This window comes from Sorex araneus, chromosome 4 (genome assembly GCF_027595985.1).
Source record: "Sorex araneus isolate mSorAra2 chromosome 4, mSorAra2.pri, whole genome shotgun sequence".
Classification (NCBI taxonomy): domain Eukaryota; kingdom Metazoa; phylum Chordata; class Mammalia; order Eulipotyphla; family Soricidae; genus Sorex; species Sorex araneus.
The window spans coordinates 178,017,783-178,037,113 of record NC_073305.1 but is presented as its reverse complement, the minus strand read 5'-3'; the positions used below and the strand labels follow the sequence as shown (position 1 = coordinate 178,037,113).

At 51.9% G+C, this 19,331-nt stretch overlaps 1 protein-coding gene across 1 annotated transcript in view; it reads right to left on the bottom strand.

Annotated features, from left to right (window-relative positions):
- Nucleotides 1–4,462: 4,462 nt before the first annotated feature.
- The window catches only part of MTHFD1L (methylenetetrahydrofolate dehydrogenase (NADP+ dependent) 1 like), a 193,214-nt gene continuing 178,345 nt past the window's right edge, over nt 4,463–19,331 (bottom strand). Inside the window, exons 27-28 of the mRNA XM_055136619.1 lie at nt 12,545–12,663; nt 4,463–4,756 (exon numbers count right to left, since the gene is read on the bottom strand). Coding sequence (XP_054992594.1) covers nt 12,574–12,663 — 90 coding nt within the window. The 3' untranslated portion in view covers nt 4,463–4,756; nt 12,545–12,573. The remainder of the gene's footprint in view (nt 4,757–12,544; nt 12,664–19,331) is intronic.

Genomic DNA, 19,331 nt, shown 5'->3' with positions numbered 1-19,331 from the left:
GAATGTGCACTGGTGAAGGGATGGGTGTTCGATCACTGAATGACTGAAACTCAAACATGAAAGCTTTGTAACGGTATCTCATGGAGGTGCAATTAAAAAAAAAATGACATTATTCTTCTGTGGTCCACAATCTTTATCAGGAGAACCAGCGAGACCTGTAATTTTTTTTTGGGGGGGTGGGGAAAGAGGGCGGGGGGAGCGATTGTTCCACAGTTCTTAGGTCTCACTCCTGGCTCTGCTCTGCGATCATGTCTAACGTTGCTTGCGGGCAGTTTGCAGTGCCGGGGATCTTACAGGGTTGGCCTTAAGCCTCCCGGCCAGCCCCCCGGATGCTCTCTCCCACAGCACAGAGCTGTGATTTAGCGGGAAGGCTTTCCCGGGCCCCCTGGGATGTGAGTGGAGGCCCTGGGTGAGCTGGGATCCGGCCTTGGTGCTCGTGACAGTGTGGAAAGAGGGTGGGGAACTGAGGAGAGCACCCAGGAGCTGCCGCTGGCGGTGGGCTCGGCGCTGGGCTGACTCTGGACCCACCATGGGTCCTGGACACGCCCTGTTGGGCTGGGTGAGCTCCTGTGAGCCGGGGTCCGCCCAGAGCCAGAGTCTGATGCAACACACCAGGGGCCACGAAGTGTAGCTGAGTTCTCAGGGGGGGGCTGCCACAGAAAACAGGCCTCGGCCTCACAGTCCCAGCCCGTGTGGCTTCCTGGGGGGCCCGGGGCCACACAGGAGCATGTGACGTGGTGACGTGGTCAGGGCCACAGTGCAGGGGGGCCACCAGAGCACAGTGGGAAGTGCTGAAGTGGGGAGTGGGTTGCCAAGAATCAGCCTTGGGCCTAAGTGCATAGGAGGTGTGCCTTCCGGCCCACTCTACCCACCCCCCAAATAACATTTTTTGTTTTGGGGCCACACCTGGCTGCTCAGGGCTTGCTCCTGGCTCTGGGCTCAGGGATCCTGGCGGAGCTCAGGGGACCACGTGGGATGCCGAGCTAGCTGGTTAGTAAATGAATCCGCATGTGGGTCCCTAAGAAACGAGACCTTGTGGGCCGAGGGAAGAGTCCAGTGGGAATGGTACCGGCCGTGCAAGCGGCTGACCCAGGTTCGATCCCTGGCTCTCCAAGGCACCCCAAGCCCTGTCAAGAAGGAAAGAAGATAAAGGCAGACACGGCAAGCGGGAATTAGCTTGGCGGTGGGAGCACCATGTACTTGAACGGGGGCAAAAGACAAACGTTTCTGTTTCCGCTAAACTGTGATGTAGCAGCTGCTGGGATGAAACGTGTTGGCATGGACCCGGAGAGATAGCATAGCGGGTAGGGCGTTTGCCTTGCACTCGGCGGACCCAGGCTCAACCCCCAGCAGCCTGTATGGACCCCTGAGCACCGCCAGGAGTAATTCCTGAATGCAGACCCGGGTACGACTCCTGGCATCCCAGGAGGGACTCCTGCGTGTGGAGCTGTGAGCCCTGGGCTCTGCCAGGTGAGACCCCAGAACCAACCAACCAACCAACCAAAAAAGGGAAAAGATACTTGACACATGCTCATTTAAAATGAACTAAAATAAGGTGATATGGGCCCCAGCACTAGGGCGCGGTCCGGCGTGGAGGCCCCCTGGGACGGAGCCAGAAGTGGGGGGTTTGCTTCCTGTCCCCCACAGGGTCAGAGACGCCAGCCTGGGACCAGCCTCACCCGGAGGGCGGCAGCAGGGCCGTGGTGGGGGCCCTCCAGATCTCTTTCCACATCTTCCCTCTGTGCCGGTCTGTCCGTGCCCCATCTCTTTGCTACCGGCCCGATGGACCTCTTAACCCGATGATCTCTGCAGACCCGAGTCCCAAGTACCGTTACGGCCATTGCTACCAGGAGCTGGGACTTGAACCCGACACTTGGAGCCAAACATGTAAACTTAGTTCCGCTGACCCAAGGGCCAGAGAGTGAAACTCGGGACGAGCCAAGACTGAGAACTGACAACCACCTCACCTTAGAAAGAAGTCCTTGTTCATAAGGGCAACTGAGAGCTGGGTGACGGGGAGTGGACCGAGGGGAGAATCTGTGTCTCCACACTGGGGCACTGCAAGGTTTGACCAACAAGGACAAACATGAAAGGCTGTGGGAATGTTTGCAGGCATTGTCAGATGCAATTTCCAATGAATATTTTATTTGATCAAATTTAGCCATGTACTCACAACTAAATTCAAGATAGGAGGAAAAAAATTAATGAGAATGTTTTCTGAAACATTTATTCAAGTAGAAAAAGAGGCTCTTAGCTCAACAGAGTCCAGTAGCTCTCCGTGTGTGAGGCCTTAGCTTCAGTCCCTGGGACCACAGCAAATGAGTAAGAACAGAAAAAGAAACTTAGGGTTTTTTTGTTTGTTTGTTTTTGTTGTTTTTTTGCTTATTGGGTCACACCCAGCGATGCTCAGGGCTTACGGCTTACTTCTGGCTCTGCACTCACAAATCACTCCTGGCGGTGCTCAGGGGGTCGTATGGGATGCCTGGATCGAACCTGGGTTGGCTTCGTGCAAGGCAAAGGCCGTCTCCACTGTACTACGGCTCGGACCCCAGAAAATGAAACTTTAAGGAGACAGAATGGGCTGACCCGGATTCGATCCCTAGCACCGGATATGGGGATATGGTCCCAGAGCCCTGTCAAGACTGATTCCTGAGTGCAGAGCCAGGAGTAAGTTTTTTTTTGGTTTTTGGGTCACACCCGGCGATGCACAGGGGTGACTCCTGGCTCTGCACTCAGGAATTACTCCTGGCGGTGCTCGGGGGACCATATGGGATGCTGGGATTCGAACCTGGGTCTACCGCGTGCAAGGCAAATGCCCTACCCACTGTGCTATCGCTCCAGTCCCAGGAGTAAGTCTTAAGCACTGCCTGTGTGACTCCAAAATGAAAACCAACCAACCAAGCAACCCACCCCAAAGTCTAAATCAGTCCCCAGAAGGTTGCTTGTGGAGTGCATCGCAGAAAGGCCACGATTACCACACCAACCCCGATACTCTCAGCTGGATCTAGACCTGGAAGACCCTAGAAGACAGCAGTTCTAGAGAGGTGGTAGACTCCAACAGGCAGGCAGATGGGGGGATGGGGCGGGCTGGGGGACAGGGGAGAGAATGCTTCAGATGTCCCTTTCTGGTGGAGGAGCGTACCCAGGTGCTCAGGGACTCATGTGGTCCTGGGTGTTAAACCCAGGCCTCCCACACGCCAAACCTGAGCTTCAGGGCCGGAGAGATGGTACAGCAGATGGGGGCATTTGTCTTGAATGCAGCGGAAACAGGTTTGATTGCTGGCACCACACGAGGTCCCCAGAGCACGGTCAGGAGTGAGCCCTGAGCACAGAGCCAGGAGTGAGCCCTGAGCACAGAGCCAGGAGTCATTCCTGAGCACAGAGCAAGGAGTGAGCCCTGAGCACAGAGCCAGGAGTCATCCCTGAGCACAGAGCCAGGAGTCAGCCCTGAGCACTACTGGGTGTGGCCCAAACTCCCCTCCTCCCCACAGCCCATCCCGCAAAAACAAAACCCCCAAGCCCTGAAACCCTCTAAATCTGCACCACAGCCCTTTGAACCATCTTCCCGGCACTTCAGGTGCTTTTGGGACAGTCTTTGGAGGGGTATCGAGGTATTTTGGAGCAAATGAAATTGTGCATCCTTCCGGGCAGCGCGCTGCAGAGCAGGGCCCTCGGAGGGTACGGGACGGGCACCCAGGAAAGACGCCCGGGCCGGGGCTTCTCGGGGATATGCCTGGGGAACACGGAAGATATTCCGGGCGACTATTTTTACATACACGTCTTCCAGGACAATCCCCTCTTGTTTGTTCCTGAATCCTCAGCCTTGTCTTAACTTCTAATTTTATATGATGGTAGGAAACTCCAGAAAACAAAGGCTCAGGCTCTCCCGGGAGGGGGTGACAGGGCCACAGAACATTCTGGACTGCCCCCGAAGGGCTGGGCGAAAGGAACACACTGAGGTCCCAGTCCCTTTTCTTTGCCCTCTGGGACCCCCGGCCATTGAGATTCGCTCATGGTGGAAGAACTCGCATAAACCTAGTTTTCAGGCTAAATGATGCAAACTCCATGAGCATGGGAAAAAAGCAAAAAAGGTTCAGGATATAAAATGTACTTTGTTTCAAGGGACCGTCAGAACACTGCAGGGAAACAATTTGACACTGGACCAGATATTTCTTTTGGTTTGGTTTTTTGGGTCACACCCTGTGGTGCTCAGGGGACGTTAGGGGGGGCCAGGGATCAAACCCATGTTGACTGCGTGTAAGACAAATACTAACCTGCTGTTCTATGTCTCTGGCCCTGGACCAGATATTTCTGTGTGGTGTGATGTTTAGAACATTCTGGCTGCATTCCTGATTCCCCAGGGTATTGACGCCAGGTAGCAGCTACAGTGACCCCGGTATAACCCAGCACCAATCCGCTGGGTTTTCCAGATACACTATTATTTTCAGTTCAAACACTCCACAGACAAAACTGCCACGGGGTACCTTTTAGTTCACACTCTTTTAATCCCTCGTCCCCATAAAATAAACAATCTAATGTAACAGCAGTGGGAAGAGAATCCGTTTCTTTCAGACTTGGTGGAGGTCCATTTGCTGAAGTAGAGAAATACTCTGTTGCAAACAGTATTCTCTGGACAGAAGAATCAATCTTTGGTCATTTCACCATTTCCTTAGGTTTTGTAACCAGTGTATTTCAAATTCATTTCCTCTTCCAAATGTAGTAAAAAGGCAAGGCGTGAGTTTGTGATTTTGGGAGCCTGCAAGGAAAAAAAAAAAAAACAATTTTCAGTGGTTTAGGACGTGGCCTTTCTCCTCTGGTGTTAAACTGTTAGGAAAATGTAGGTTTAAAGCTGGAGACCTTAGTGGTGGAAAATGTGCACTGGTGGAGGGAGGGGTGCTCGATCACTGTGTGACTGAAATGTAATCAGGAAAGTTTGTAACTGTATCTCACGGTGATTCAATAAGAAAAAATTAAAAACAAAATCTTCAAAGACTCTAGAGTACAGCCATGACTGATGATAATACAAAATGGTCTAGAAAATATGAAGGTATGAAGAAGGCATTGTAAAGTAAAGGCTGGTCATACAAAGGATCCTTGAGGACTGAATTATTGGAATTTTTACTTGAACCACAAATAGAACACTGAGGATATACTTAAACTGTGTAAAGAATATAGGCTAAATAAAAAGATGAACTGTGTTATTATTGAAACTTTTTCTTTTTTTTTTTAATGTAGGAGTACTGCTATTTATTCAGCCATCTATTAATGGAACTTTTTCTTGGTGCTTTTACAGAATTTTGAGAAGAGTCTAATATTTTAAACTTGTTACATTATATTGAGTGTTGCTTGGATAAAATATACTTTTATAGTCATGCAAACCCTTCTATGATTTGCATATCTTCTTTGGTATAGTTTTCTACTGAGCACTCTGATTTTTAATATTGTTAATAACATGATGAAGAGAAAAAAAAAGTTGGAGACCAAAAGAAAACAAGAGCAGCAGAGCAAGTCTAGCTGTAAGACAAGGAGAGCTTTTATATTTTGTTTTTTGGGCCACACCCTGTGGTGCTCAGGGCTTACCCCCGGCTCTGCACTGAGGAAAGACTCCTGGTGGGATTGGATGACCATGTGCGATGCCAGGGATCGAACCCGGGTTGCTGCAAGCCAAGTGCTCTCCCGGCCAAGGCTGAGGCTCTGGTTACGACTCTTAATGATTAATGGAGAGTCACTGGCTAATTAGGCTCTCCGCTGTTCTGTGGCTGCTGGCAGCTTCCTGCAACTTTCTCCCAGATGTACAGATGGGTGGACATTAAGATGGACACGGGGCAGTAATCCCACGGCTTCTAAACTGAGGGAGTCCTGGCTCCAGGGGCTTAACCAGGGTTGCGGGGTTGGGAGTTTAGATTCTCAACTCTCTCACCTGGGACTCCAGCTCCTCTCTGAGAGCATGTACAGACTTGAAAACAAGACCTGAAAACTACACAGAGAGGGACGGGAACCATGGTACAGTGGGGACGGCGCTTGCCTTGTCCGTGGCTGACCTGGGTTCAATCCCCAGCACCCCTTAGGGTCCCCAAGTCCACCAGGAGTCATTCCTCAGTGCAGAGCCAAGAGTAGCCCCTGAGCAGTGCCCAGTGTGGTCCCAACCAAAATAAAAAAGGAAAAATGCATGTAGGAGAGTAGGCAAGAGAATGGACCAGGAACTTACACTACTGCTGAAATCTCTGTATTGTTACTTTCTCTCAAAGAAAAGACTAAGGTTCCCTGTCCACGCCAACCATCGTTTTGAAAGAGAGATGGCCTCACTGCATTTATTTTTTATTTTTATTTCTGAGTTTTTACTTTTTGGGTCACACCCAGTGATGCACAGGGGTCACTCCTGGCTCTGCACTCAGGAATCACTCCTGGTGGTGCTTGGGGGACCATAATGGATGCTGGGAATTGAACCTGGGTCGGCCGTATGCAAGGCAAACGCCCTACCTGCTGTGCTATTGCTCCAGCCCCTTCACTGCATTTTAAAAAGAACAAGTGAGGGGCTGGAGCGATAGCACAGCGGGTAGGGCGTTTGCCTTGCACGCAGCTGACCCGGGTTCGATTCCCAGCATCCCATATGGTCCCCTGAGCACCGCCAGGGGTAATTCCTGAGTGCAGAGCCAGGAGTGACCCCTGTGTATTGCCGGGTGTGACCCAAAAAGCCAAAAAATAAAAACTAAATAAAAAGAACAAGTGAGGGGCCTGGGGAGATGGCTCCATGGGCCCTTGCACGTGCTCTGCAGGTGGGACTTCCTGGGCTTTGATCCCAGCACCACACGGGTCTCCTGAGCTCCGAGTAGCCCCTGAGCATGGACGGATGGTTGTCGCCCTTCCCCAAAATAAAAGAAACAAAAGCTAAGAGGGGCCAGAGAGCTAGCATGGGGGTTCGCATGTGACCAATTCCAGTTTGATCCCTGCCCACAGGTCCTTGGGGCCCTACCGGGAGTGACCCCCGAGCACAGAGCCGGGAGGAGACCCTGAGCACCACCAGGTGTGGCCCCCAAATCCAGACAAACAAACAAAAAACACCCCCCCAAAACCTAATTTACAAAACATCTAAGTTCCAGGAAAGAAATAATGAGCTCACCACTCGTGGGGAAATGTACATGCAATCACTGGCCTTTCATCTGAATTTGTTCATGAAAGAATTTCTCTCTGGGGCCAAGAGTTTTCTACACTGGAATAAAGGAGGGGAAGGGGGCGGCTGGCCCGGATGCTCGGTTAGCCTGGGAGGGGGAGAAGGTTAGGCGGCCAGGGAACGGGGGACCTGAAACACGCCCCCCAGACGGACTGCACAAAGGAGAGGGGAAAGGGAAGCTTCCCCGAGAGGACAAGCAGCAACAATGGAAAGCAACTCAATGGTGGCTGGAGGGAAGGGTGCTGGCTGCAGGCCTGGTGACCCGACTAGCAGGGCAGGACAACCTGGAGAGAGACGGGACGGCTGGGGTGCCCAATGACTCACCCCTGTCACTTCGCCTCTAACAGTTCTATGTCAAAAGGAACTCAGGGGCTGGAGCGATAGCACAGCAGGTAGGGCGTTTGCCTTGCACGTGGCCGACCTGGGTTCGATTCCCAGCATCCCATATGGTCCCCCGACTGCCGCCAGGAGTGATTCCTGAGTGCAGAGCCAGGAGTAATCCCTGTGCATCACCAGGTGTGACCCAAAAAAAGAAAAAAGGAAGTCAGAGCTAGAGTGAGAGCACAGCGGGTTGGGCATTTGCCTTGCACGTGGTCGACCTGGGTTCATTCCCCGGCATCCCATATGGTCCCCCGGGCACTGCCAGGTGAAATTCCTGAGCACAAAGCCAGGAGTATAACCCCTGAGCATCTCTGGGTGTGACCCAAAAAGTAAAGCAAAAAAAATTTTAAAAAAAGGAGCTCAGGGTCTTGTGCTTTATTGTTATCCTTCCTACACTTGATTATTGGAGCTGTCCTCAGGGGCTGCTCCTGGCTCTGTGCTCAGCGGGCCACAGGTGGTGGGGGGACGGAACTCGGACCTCCTGCATACAAAGCACGCGCTCAGTCTGTTGAGCCATCGCTCTGGTACGGGGGCTCCCTATTTTAAAAAACTCAAAATTTGGACAAAAAAAAATAAGGTAGTCTGATTATGGATCAGGAAAAATCTGTCATCTTTCCTGTCATCTGTCTGTAAAGCAAACTGTCAGGTGAAAATATGATAAAGAATCAGTGCTTATCTCACGGGAATGAAAGAACAAAAGTATTCAGTACAAGTTTCCAAGTTTCTTTTCTTTGGGGGGGGGGGGCTGGAGGCTGGGTGGGGGCGGGGAAATGAAGAATTTCTTAAAGGTAAAGTTTCCAAACATTCCATCTTAGGTGATTTAATCATCATCTTGGGTGATTTAATCAGGCTCAGATGTCCACGAAATAGTGAGGGATTGTTATCTCTAGATCCAATCTTAAGATTGAACAAGTGCCATCTCTTATGGAAGCTATTTGTCCTGCAGACTGCTTGGGCCTTGCCTGGATGTGATAAAGAGGAAGCCCTCTTTCAGCCCCAAGTATGGGGGAAGGGAGGACGAACAGTCAGCCCCTTTGGGGGGTAGAACGGCGCACTGCCAGCTGTGCTCAGGGCTTACTCTAGGTTCCGTGCTTAAGGACCACTCCTGGCAGGGCCCGGGGGACTATATATGACACTGGGAATCGAGCATGGTCAGCTGTGTGCAAAGCAAGCACCATGACCACTGCATTATCTCTTTAGCCCTATCTAGAAGCATAGGTGATAAAGAACCTCTAAGCTTCTTCTTGAAAAAGATACTTGGGGGGAGGGGGGTGTTGTTTTGTTTGGGGCCACACCCAGCAGTGCTCAGAGCTTACTCCTGGCTCTGTGCTCAGGGAACATTTCTGGGGGTGCCAGGGATCGAACCTGGGTCAGCCACATGCAAGGCAAGCACCCTTCCCGTGGTGCTATCTCTCCGGCCTTGAGAAATACTCTGAAGATTGAAAGTCACAGAGTCCCTGTACTCTCCCAGGGATGCCAGGTCCTGTCCACAGAAGGGAGGGGGTAACAGCCATCCTCAGGACTGACTTATGGTTATTACAGGTATTGGCAGACAGTTTCTGCTCCAAAGGCAACTGAGTGAAGGCATGAGCAGGGGTTCCAGGCCTTCCTGTGTGTGAAAATGCAAGAGAAAGAGGTTTTTTTTTGATGAAACAGTGAACATTTCTGGACCCGAAGCCCAGTCCATCTGACTCCATAACAAAAACGCAACTTTGCACAGCAGAAAACCAACTAAGAGACGATTTGAATTCTTCAGGAACTTGGCGCGACTGTCTGATATTCATTTGAGTCCTGCCAAGACTCAGAAATATGATAAAGGTTCAGAATGAGAAACCAAGAGGGACCCCCAAAAACCACAAGCAAAACCCCAAACTCAACTACCCGCAATCCAATCACTTCCCAAGAAAGAATAGGGGCGGCGGCAGGATCGGTTTCACTGGGACAAGCAAGTCCTTCTCATGAGCTCTACAGGACGGCCTCGGGAAGGCTGGGTTGGGTTCGTGGTCCCGAGGTGAGAGCAAAGGAGCGAGGCCTCCATGGGGCTGAGGGCTCAAGTTCTGGAGATTTCCTGGCTTTTCCCACGCACGGTTACTGGTGGGGGGGCATGGGGGGTGAAGGGACCAGAGAAGGCGGGCAGGAAAGCAGGAAAGCGTCACCCCCTGTTCCAGGCCTATTGAATGGGGGTGGGGGTGGAGAGGGGCATGACCCCAGGAACAGCTGGCCCACCCACAATCCCCTCTCCTGAGCGAAGCTACCAGCCAGGTACTTCTTCATCTCACACCCAGATCTGTCCCAGTGGACAGTCGTCCAAGTGAACATTCTTGGGGGCCCGAGAGAAGCCATCCAAGATAAGATGCTTGGGGCTGGAGTGATAGCACAACAGATAGTGCGTTCCCGGTTCGATTCCCAGCATCCATTATGGCCCCCCAAGTGCTGCCAGGAGCGATTTCTAAATGCAGAGACAGGAGTAACCTCTGTGCATTGCTGGGTGTGACCTCCCCCCCTCAAAAAAAAAAAAAAAGCCAGGGGCTGGAGCAATAGCACAGCGGGTAGGGCATTTGCCTTGCACGCGGCCGACCCGGGTTCGATTCCCAGCATCCCATATGATCCCCTGAGCACTGCCAGGGGTAATTCCTTAGTGCAAAGCCAGGAGTAACCCCTGTGCATCGCCAAGTGTGACCCAAAAAGCGGAAAAAAAAAAAAAAGGTTAAGGTGCACAGCTGCGGACACTGTGACACGGGTCGGAACCCGGGCACTACATACGGGTCTCAGAGCACCGCTGGGTGTGGCTCCCAACAACAAATCAGACAAAGAGTCAAACAAATTTTTTTCTGTTGCGGGGTGCTCTTTTGGGGGCTACACCTAGCAGTGCTCAGGGGCTACTCCTGGTTGTGTGCTCAGGGGCCACTCCCGGTGGGGCTCAGAGGACCCAATGTCGTGCTAGGGATCAAAGCAGGGTCAACCGTATGAAAGGTGAGCACCTTAATCCTGCACTGGTTCTCTGGGGCCAAGAGTTAACATCTCTTTTGGGGGGTGGGAGGGGGGTGTGCAGGGGGCATAGCCAGCTGTGCCTAGGGCTTACTCCTGGGTCTGAGCTCAGGGATCACTCCTGGAGGACTGGGGGGCTATATGGGATGCTGTGACTGAACCTGGGCTGGCCGCACTACCCCCTGTACTGCTGCTCTCGTCCCAGGAGCTAACACCATCAGGGCCTGCAGCATGAAGAGCTACAGCCCGGATTGGAATACTGGAAGAAAGGCTCATAGAGGGGTGAAGGAGTTGGCCGGGCATGAAGCCAGCCCTGGTTTGATCCTGGCACTGCATCCCCCCTGAGCAGAGCTGGGAGTAAACTCCAAGCACAGAAGTCGCCCTGAGCACTAGAGGGTGTACCGTATTTCACCCAACACCACCACCCAAATAAACCCTGGAACAAGAACTACAAGTTTCAGGGGCTGGAGCGATAGCACAGTGGGTATGGCATTTGCCTGGAACACAGACAACCCGGGTTCGATTCCCAGCATCCCATATGGTCCCCCGAGCACCGCCAGGAGTAATTCCTGAGTGCATGAGCCAGGAGTAACCCCTGAGCATCGCCGGGTGTGACCCAAAAAGAAAAAAAAGAAGAACTACAAGTTTCAGGCTGGAGAGATAGTACAGCGAGTAGGGAAATTGCCTCGCACGCAGCTGGCCTGGGTTTGATTCCCGGCCCCCCAGCCTGCCAGGAGTGATCCCTGACCAGAGCTAGGCGTCAGCTTTCAGTCCTGCTGGGCGGGGCCCCAAACCCAAACAGAACAAAAAAACTTAGTAAGTTTCTTTTTCTTTTTTAGAATGCCAGGGACCAAACGACGGCCTTATGCATTCAAGACACATGCTCTTCCCCTGAGCCCCAACAGAACTGGGAAGTTCTGATAGCACAACGGGTAGGGCGTTTGCCTTGCATGCGGCCAACCTGAGTTCAATTCCGGGTATCCCACAGGGTCCCCTGAGCACTGCCAGGAGTGATTCCTGAGTGCAGAGATGGGAGTTAGCCCAGAGCATCGCTGAGTGTGACCCCAAAAGCCAAAACAAAACAAAACAAAACAGAAACCGGACAGAACCAGGAGGAAATGGGGTTCCTTGGAGATGACCGGATGGTGCCTTTAACCCAAGTCAGAGATACACGATTCCATATTCTGGACAGTCTGGGCTTATCAAGGGCCCGAGTGCCAAGCCACACTGGGGCTGCTATGAAGCGGGCATCAGAGCCACCACTCAGGGAATCCCCGGCCTTTCTGTTTCGGAAGGGAGGCAGTGCTCAGGGCTTACTCCTGGCTCTGGGCCGAGGGATCATTCTTGGAGGGGCTTGGGGGACTACATATACGGTGCAGAGATTAAACCGTACCAGGCAAGTGCCCCACCTGCTGTGCTCTGTCTCCAGCCCCACAACGAGACCATTTATACGATAAGTATTAAAAATTAAAACTAAAGGCACAAGGTGGCTGGGGAGATAATTCTGGGGTGGGGCATGTCATGTCATGGCACACGAAGGGTCGGGCTTGATCCCTGACACCGGAGGGTCCTCTAAGCACCACCTAAGTACCACCAAGTAGAACCCATGTTGAAAAAAAAAAAAAGAAATTGAAAAAAGCAGGACAGGGGCTGGAGTGATAGCACAGCAGGGAGGGCATTGGCCTTGCATGCGCTGACCCAGGTTAGATCCCTGGCATCCCATATGGTCCCCCGAGCACCGCCAGGAGTAATTCCTGAGTGCAGAGCCAGGAGAAACCCCTGAACATTGTTGGGTGTGACCCCCCCCAAAAAAAAGAAAAAGAAAAAAGAAAAGAAAAAGCAGGACGGGGCTCGAGCCCCCTGATCACCACCAGAGGTGAGCCCGGACATCCCTGCTCAGTCAGACCCAGTGGCATTGCACTGAATCACCGGAAAGGATCCCCAAGACCCCCCAAACCAACACGCAAACCCAAACCCCAAGCCCCACCGCCCCACCGAGCTTACCTGAAGCGGTCCGTGGACGCCGCGTTGCTTCAGAACAAGCCTGTGATTTGCTCCGTGTCTGGGTCCAGATCGATGTCATAGAAGCAGGGCCGGGTGGGCAACCCGGGCATGGTGCTCATCTGCGGGAGGAAACACGAGTGTGCTGAGTGGGGGGGCAGCGTGGTGAGCACCCCAAAGGCGCAGCAGGCAGCGACACGGCACTGGAAACGTGCCTCAGACCTGCCATCCGATCAACCCCCTGAACGTGGCGTCCCCTTGGGGATGCTCGGGTACAGGCATGTGTTCCTACTCGCCATCCCCAACCAGCCTGTGCGGGAAGAATGAGGACAGGGAGCCGTCTGCTCCAGAAAACTCTTTTTTTTTTTTTTAAAAAAAAAACTTTATGGTTGTTTTTTAGGCCATGCCTGGTGATACTCAGGGATTACTCCTGGTTCTGTGCTCAGGGCTCACTCCTGGAGGACTAGAGGTATGTGGTACCAGGGATTATACCAGTGTCAGCCACGGGCAAGGCAAGGGCCTTAACCTCTGTGCTGTCTCTCTCTCTCTCTGGCCCAGCTTTCTAGAAACTGGGGACATTCACCTCCCAGCCTGGTCCCACTGTGGCACACTGGAGCTTTCCACACACTTTCCCCTAGACCTGGGTTCTAATGTGAACCCCCGAGAAAAAGGAGCCATCGGCTGATGGGGCCCATGGGTGTGGGTGCACTGAACACCCCACTCTGTTCTCCCTCTCATACCAGCACATGATTTTTTGGCTTTTTTTTTTTTTTTGGCTTTTTGGGTCACAGCTGGCAGTTCACAGGGGTAACTCCTGGCTCTGCACTCAGGAATTACTCCCGGCGGTGCTCAGGGAGCCATATGGGATGCTGGGAATTGAACCCAGGTCGGCCACGTGCATGGCAAACGCCCTACCCGCTGTGCTATCACTCCAGCTCCCAGCACATGTTTTTGTTAACTCTCTACTCTGAACACTCAGTTCTCCAGCTCCAAAGACTGGAGCAACAACTGGAAGACACATTTATTGAGCAACTGCCACATGCCAGGTATACTGTTTCAATGCATCTTTTTTTTTTTTATTTTTGGGGTAGGAAGAAGGGGTATGGAGGTGGTTTGGTTTATGCCTGGTGATGCAAAGGGGTTACTCCTGGCTCTGCACTCAGGAATCACTCCTGACGGTGCTCAGGGACCATCTGGGGTGCCAGAGATGGAACCTGGGCTGGCCAGGTGCAAGGCAAGCAGCCTCCCCGCTGCGCTTTCGCTCTGGCCCCATGAGGCTTTGCTGCATCCCCTTCCCCGCAGTCCTGGTGCCTTCTGACCCTTTTTGAAGCGATGTTGGGGCCTCACTGAAGCCTTCTCTCACAGGCACCCTGGTGGGGCAGCTCTGGCCCAGGCCAGCAGGACCCTCCTCCCCGAGTGCCAATGTCACGTTTCCACCTGCAGTCACGTGCCAAGGGACATGGGGGGTGCTCCTGTGACCTTCCTTGGTGGAAGAAACAGGGCACATTCTCACTCAGCCGACTCCAGAGAGTGCCGGGCACACACCAGAGACACCGTACAGCAGGTATCCTGAGCCCCGCCAGCAGGGACCCCTGAGCACTGACAGGTGTGGCCCCCAAACCAAACCAAACCAAACCAAACCAAAATTGGATCCATTTTTGGAACAAGGGAACAGCCAGAAGCCAGCACTATTTGTGGTTCCCTGCTGAAAAATCAGCAGGAAGCAGGACCTGCAAAGACCAGCCAAAAACAAACTACAAGCCCCCCCAAACCAACCCCACTCCCCAGCCCCCCAGCACCCCCATGTATCTGGAGAGAACAAGGTCGTCACTGCCACCAGCGAGCGATCCCTGGCTCCCCAGCTGTGAGACGGCGAACACTCACTGTTTAGCTAGTCCCAGGGCTGGGAGGGACCCCACGCAAGCCAAGCGAGCACTGACCCTGGGGCTGCGCCCTGCTCAGTTAGAAGGACAGAGAAATTACCGTCCTCACCTGGCAGTGCTCAGGGCTTACTCTTGGCTCTGTGCGCAAAGGCACTTGGGAGACCATATGCAGTGCTTGGGACTGAACGGGGGTCAGCCAGGTGCAAGGTAAGTCAGTGCTCTAGACGCTGTGACTATTATTTTGTTTGTTTGTTTGCTTGTTTGGGGGCCATACACAGCGATGCTCAGGGGTTACTCCTGGCTCTGCACTCAGGAATTACTCCTGGCAGTGCTTGGAGGACCATATGGGGTGCTGGGAATCACACTCAGGTCGGCCGCTTACAAGACAAATGCCCTCCCCACTGTACTATCACTCCAGCCCCTGTAGCACTGTCATCCCGTTGTTCATGGAGTTACTCGAGCGGGCACTAGTAACGTCTCTATTGTGAGACTTGTTACTGTTTTTGGCATATCGAATACACCACGGGGAGCTTGCCAGGCTCTGCCGTGCTGGCGGGATACTCTCGGTAGCTTGCCAGGCTCTCCGAGAGGGACAGAGGAATTCCGGGTCGGCTGCGTGCAAGGCAAACGCCCTACCCGCTGTGTTATCGCTCCATTCCACTCCAGCCCCTAGGTATAGGTATAATTTTTATACATGCCTATAAACCGTACTATACGTATATAAATTAGATTTATATTTTTGGTTTTGGGACTACACAAGTGGTGCTCTGGGCTTACTCCTGGTTCTACACTCAGGGATCACTCCTGGCGGAATGGGGCGGGTTGGGGGGAGGGGTATGGCCGTATGTGGTTTGGGGGACTGAACTAGGCTCAGCTGCCTGGAAGACAAACACATCAACCTCTGTACTACCTCTCCAGTTCTAAATTTAGGTTTCTTTAAGAATGCATTTTTTTCCTTGAGTTTTCTCCCCCCACTCCCCGCTGTGTCTATTGAACCTGTTTCATTTCTCTTAAGTAAACAACCAGGATAGAAGGTAGGTGCATCTTATTTAACCTTTATTATTATTATTATTATTATTATTATTGAGTGGTGCTGGGGGTTACTCCTGGCTCTGTGTTTTTGGGGGGTCACCCCCAAACGTACAAAGGTGACCATGCTCTGTTGACGACTGAACCCAGGCCCTCCTCACCCTGTCCCCAGCGTGGACTCAGCCCTTTTGTTTAATCTTCAGAGAAACTCCCCAGGAGTTTTCCACAGGGATTATACTATAATCCGGCAGTGTCTGGGCGTTCCGGCTGTTTTCCTTCCGGGGTGAGCCTGCTAAGGCTCTTCTCGCTGACCTGGGATACCAGGAAGGCAGGGTCTCTGCAGGATCTTATTTTGCAGTTCCTTATACTCAAGCACTTGTCACCCTTCTCCTGGGTGAAGTGCACATCCCCATTTCTCGCTCCTCGTTAAGAGCTGTTTGTTTTCCGTTTATCGCTGCTGAGAGCTCCTTCCACATTCTGGACAAGTCCCTATCTGATAGATGACTTACAAATGTTTTCTCCCTCTCTGTGGCTTAGCTGGTTTCCAAATATTTGGGATTTTCCCAGATGTCTCTTGGTGTTCATTTCTAATTTAATTCCATTGTGGTTAGAGAACATATTTCGTATGATTTGAATCCTTTAAAACTTATTGAGAATTAATTTGTGGCCCAGAATACGGTCTGTCTTGGCCAAGTGTTCTGTGTACACGGAAAAGAATCTGTATCTTGCTGTTGTTAGGCGGGGCGCTGTGATAATGCCAATAAGGTCAACTTGGATTATGATTCTGTTCAAGTAGTCTATAGCCTCGTTGTCTCTCTGCTTACTTGATTTTAAAAGTCTTGTTATTTGGGGATGGCTCAGGGGCAAAAGTAGCCACATGGCAGGCCTGAGGCCTTGGGGCTTGATCCCCAGTGCCACCCACATGCACCAGAGGCCCTGCTGTTTAGGGCCCCTGGTGCGTCCACTCTGGTGCCAAGCCAGCTGTGTGAGCACTGTAGTAAGAGTCCTCCCCTGCTAGCACAAGTGCAAACACTGTAACTAAAGCATGCAATCACCAGTCTTCACAGCAACAATAGGGAAGGGAAGTGTGTGTGTGTGTGTGTGTGTGTGTGTGTGTGTGTGTGTGTGTGTGTGTGTGTGTATGGCGGGGAGGAAGAATCATTTCTTGGAGCAGATCTAAACCTCTCAGTGCAATAAGATCAGCCTGCTAAAGAATTTCATTCCTTGTTTCTCTCTGCTGCCAGTCAGTAGCGCTCAGCGGCTACTCCCTGTTCAGTACTCAGGGCCATTGGTGGTGGGGTATGGGGTTCAAAACCGGACTCATGCATGCAAACATGCAATCAAGCCCACTAAGGCATCCCTCTGTCCCCATTAAGATTTCTTTTTCTTTGGATATTAACTATTTTTATATGTTCCCACCCCCACAAACAGCTAGTGGTGCTTGGGGGACCATCTGGGGTGTCAGAGATCAAATCCAGTCGGCCACATACCAGGCGAGCAGCCTACCAACTGCATTATCCCTTTGGCCTCATTTCTTTAACTTTTTTGGCTGAAGAAAAAAATCTAAAGTTGAGAGCTGGAGAAATAGTAATAATAATCATCATAAATAAAATGAAAAATATAATAAGCCAAGAACTTGCCTTGAACGCAGTCAACCTGGGTTCGATCCCAGGCATTGCCTCTGGTCCCCTGAGCTTTACCAGGAATGATTCTTGAGTAAGCCCTGAGCACTGCTGGGTGTAATGCCAAAACAAATCAACAAAAACTACAAAAATCTTCCGTTCACCTAAGTTTATGAACGAATTGAAAAAAGCAGAGAATATGGACTGGAGATTCTCCTTTCATCTTACGGGTACTGGCTCCTACTGCCTAACACTTTGGATGGCTTTTGAAAAAAAAAATCAGTCGCCAATTTATCTTTTTGTTTTGTTTTTGGGTCAAACCCAAGGTCCTGCAGCACTCAGGGGACCATATGGGATGCCAGGGATAGAACCCAGGCTGGTGGCATGCAAGGCAAACACCCTACCCACTGTCCTATCTCTCTAGCTCCAACTGTTGTCGTTTTCTAGAAGTTTCTTGAGGTCTGTGGAGCATCTTGAGTCTGTTTCTAGTTTCTATTAACTAGGGAGAAAACTGCCCATTAGTTCTTCGAATATTCCCAGTCCTTTCCCCTCCTTCCTGTGAGACCTTCTGTGTTCATCACCACTTGACACTACCCCAGAGTTCAGCAACGCGCTCATCACCCTGTCTCTGGCTTTTTCCCGTTTCCTTCTGGATAGCTTCTGCCGCTGTTTTTTTCAAGTTAAATAATCTTTTTCCCCCTGAACCATCGAATCAACCATTAATCAGAGTATTTTTCCATTCTGGACACTATAGTTTTCATCCAGAAGTTGATCTTCCTTTTTCCCATCTTCTTGGTCTCTACTTAGCATGTTAAGCATTTTATTTATTTTTTTTGCTTCTGGGCCACGCCCGGCGATGCTCCGAGGTGACTGCTGGCCAAGCTTAGGGGACCACATGTGATGCCAGGGATAGAACCTGGGTCAGCTGTGTGCAGGGCACATGCCCTGCCCACTGTCCTAACCCCAGCATGTTAATTCACTGCTCGAGTTTGTCAGGCATACGAATGAGATTTACAGTTTCAATGTCCCTGATGACTCTGTTGTCAATCTCCTTTTCCCAGGACAGGCTCTACTCTGCCGATTTGCACGTGTGCTTGTAGCTCTGGGCTGGCCGTCAGACACTTCGGGGTCTTCTTTTGGATTTATTATTTTAGTCTGGGGCCACACCTAGCGGTGCTGAGGGCTTTCTCCTAGCAACATTTGGGGGGAACCACATGGGGTGCCAAGGACTGAATCCACGTTGGTTGTGTGCGAGGCAGGCGCCCTGCCCACTGTACTATCTCCCCGGCCCTAATCTTTTTGCATTTTTATAATTCTCTTTACACGGAGGTGCTTGGAAATGAGCTGACCATGGAAGGCTTTGATTTTAAAGCCTGGCTGGCGGGGACTGACTCTGGAGGTGGCGGCTCTGCCTCGTCCCCCCTCATTCTTTGGAGACAATCTTTCCTGGGCTCAGGGATTCTTGCCCGTACGCACAGTTTGGCTCACTTGAAGGCAGAGAGGAGGGGGCCCTCGTGGAGTCTGAGCTCCCCGTGTGTACCCTTCCCCGTGTGTACCCCTTCCCGTGTGTACCCCTCCCGGTGTGTACCCCTCCCCGTGTGTACCCCTCCCTGTGTGTACCCCTCCCGGTGTGTACCCCTTCCCGTGTGTACCCTTCCCCGTGTGTACCATTCCTTGTGTGTACCCTTCCCCGTGTATACCCCTCCCCGTGTGTACCCCTTTCAGAGTGCTACCTTGTTTCCTCTGCCCCAGCCCCAAGGCTTTCAGCTTCCGGAGTGGGAGGCTCAAAGGAGAGTGATAAAGAAAAGAGCTGAGTGCTGCCGAGGTTCGTCTCCCTACACAGCCAGCCTGCCTCCCTCCCTGCCTCCCTCCCTCTGTACTTGGGTCACACCTGCCTGTGTCAGGTTTAGTCCTGGCTCTGCACTCAGGGATCACTTCCGGTGGCCTCAGTCATCTGTATGTGGTGCCAGGGACTGCATCCAGCTGGGCCCTGTGCGAAGCAAATGCCCCACCTGCTGTACTATTGCTCCAGTCTCTACACAGTCTTTGCATAGGGGGCAGGCTTGGACCTCTTAGGGCCCCCCCTAGCCTATGATCTGATTTTCAGGGATCAAGGCCCTTTCCTATTTAATGTCTTTTTCCCCTTTCTTGGGGGGGTCGGGTGGGGGATGGGTGGATTTGGGCCAGATGGAGGAGGAGTGATCTTTGCTCAGAGTTGGTCACGTGCAAGATAAGCGCATTCAGCCTGTGCTATCT